Raw genomic sequence first — 1091 nt, forward strand, 5'->3', positions numbered from 1 at the left:
TATCACAGTCGCGCGCGCCGTAATAAAAGATTTCTACATTTGTAAGGCTGACAACACGTTGAGGCAGTTTGAGGAACATGTCCGCTTTCCTCAGCTGAGCTCAGGATTTCCTCACTAGTTATAGGAGTTCACATACGAATTTGGGCAGAAGTGTACAGAAACAATAATAATTTCCCAAAATTTTTCTGGAAATTTTCGTATTGTCACTGACACATGTAGTCGACTCTGTGCATCAGCAGTAGTGCCGACTTGTTATTTTCCTCATCTGCTTCGATCGACAATGCCGGCCGTTGGAAGGAACACTAAGATGCAGCAATGGTTGAATTACCGAGTTAGAGTCACCCTACACGATGAGAGAATTATGGTATGATATAAAAAATATTAATAGTAGTGGTGATTGACAACGAGCTTTGGTCAGATTGGTCAGTTCATGGCTTTCGATAAGCACATGAACTTGGTATTGGCGGATACTGAGGAATTCCGAAAAGTAGCATTGATAACGACAACAGTCAGAATGTGGAGTAAATCCTTCCGTAGGTGCGGTCGAAGGGCGAGTCTGGTCTTGGGGAGGAAAGGGAGGTTAAGAGAATGCTCGGCTTGTTGGTAGTGAATTCTTGGGGGGAAATTGGTGGTATATCGCCGCGGTAGATCCTACGTGGTGAGAATATCATATCAATGACGGCGGAGGCGCCTCCACCTAATGTGAAGAAAAGTGAAGGCCCCATGGTAGTGGTATGGATAGGCTTCAATCGGGCAGGTTTTGAATCTTAGGCCGGCCCTGGTCGCGGGCATGCAGCTGGTCGTGGTGTCCCCATTGCACCCCTTGGTCAAGCTCCTCAAGGCCTTACTGGACCGGTATACCACTCCTCCTTCACATCGTCTTCGAACTGCCCTTGTCCTGGTAGATACGTGGTGTCGGCGGTCCTGCTCCTGCCCAGATGGCTCCTGGTGCTCCCCCAGGTAAGATGAAATCTTCGCTGTGCGCGCAAGGATATCTTTGATCGATTAGGGATGCCTCCGATGCCTGGCTTCCCAGGAATGCCCCCACCCCCTCCTGGAATGATGCCTGGCATGCCTGGAGTAAGCTGACA

The 1091-nt window shown here is 49.0% G+C and overlaps 1 protein-coding gene across 1 annotated transcript; it reads left to right on the plus strand.

Annotated features, from left to right (window-relative positions):
* Positions 1 to 280: 280 nt before the first annotated feature.
* Pmar_PMAR028804 (Small nuclear ribonucleoprotein-associated protein B, putative) lies at positions 281 to 1089 on the plus strand (the record flags this gene model as incomplete). The annotated part of the gene is made up of 7 exons (XM_002777915.1): positions 281 to 364; positions 419 to 508; positions 571 to 603; positions 649 to 726; positions 772 to 855; positions 906 to 960; positions 1010 to 1089. 7 exons carry the CDS (start codon positions 281 to 283, stop codon positions 1087 to 1089), a joined length of 504 nt encoding a protein of 167 aa, XP_002777961.1.
* Positions 1090 to 1091: the final 2 nt, after the last annotated feature.

Source organism: Perkinsus marinus (genome assembly GCF_000006405.1).
Source record: "Perkinsus marinus ATCC 50983 genomic scaffold scf_1104296950650, whole genome shotgun sequence".
In the NCBI taxonomy this organism is placed as follows: domain Eukaryota; phylum Perkinsozoa; order Perkinsida; family Perkinsidae; genus Perkinsus; species Perkinsus marinus.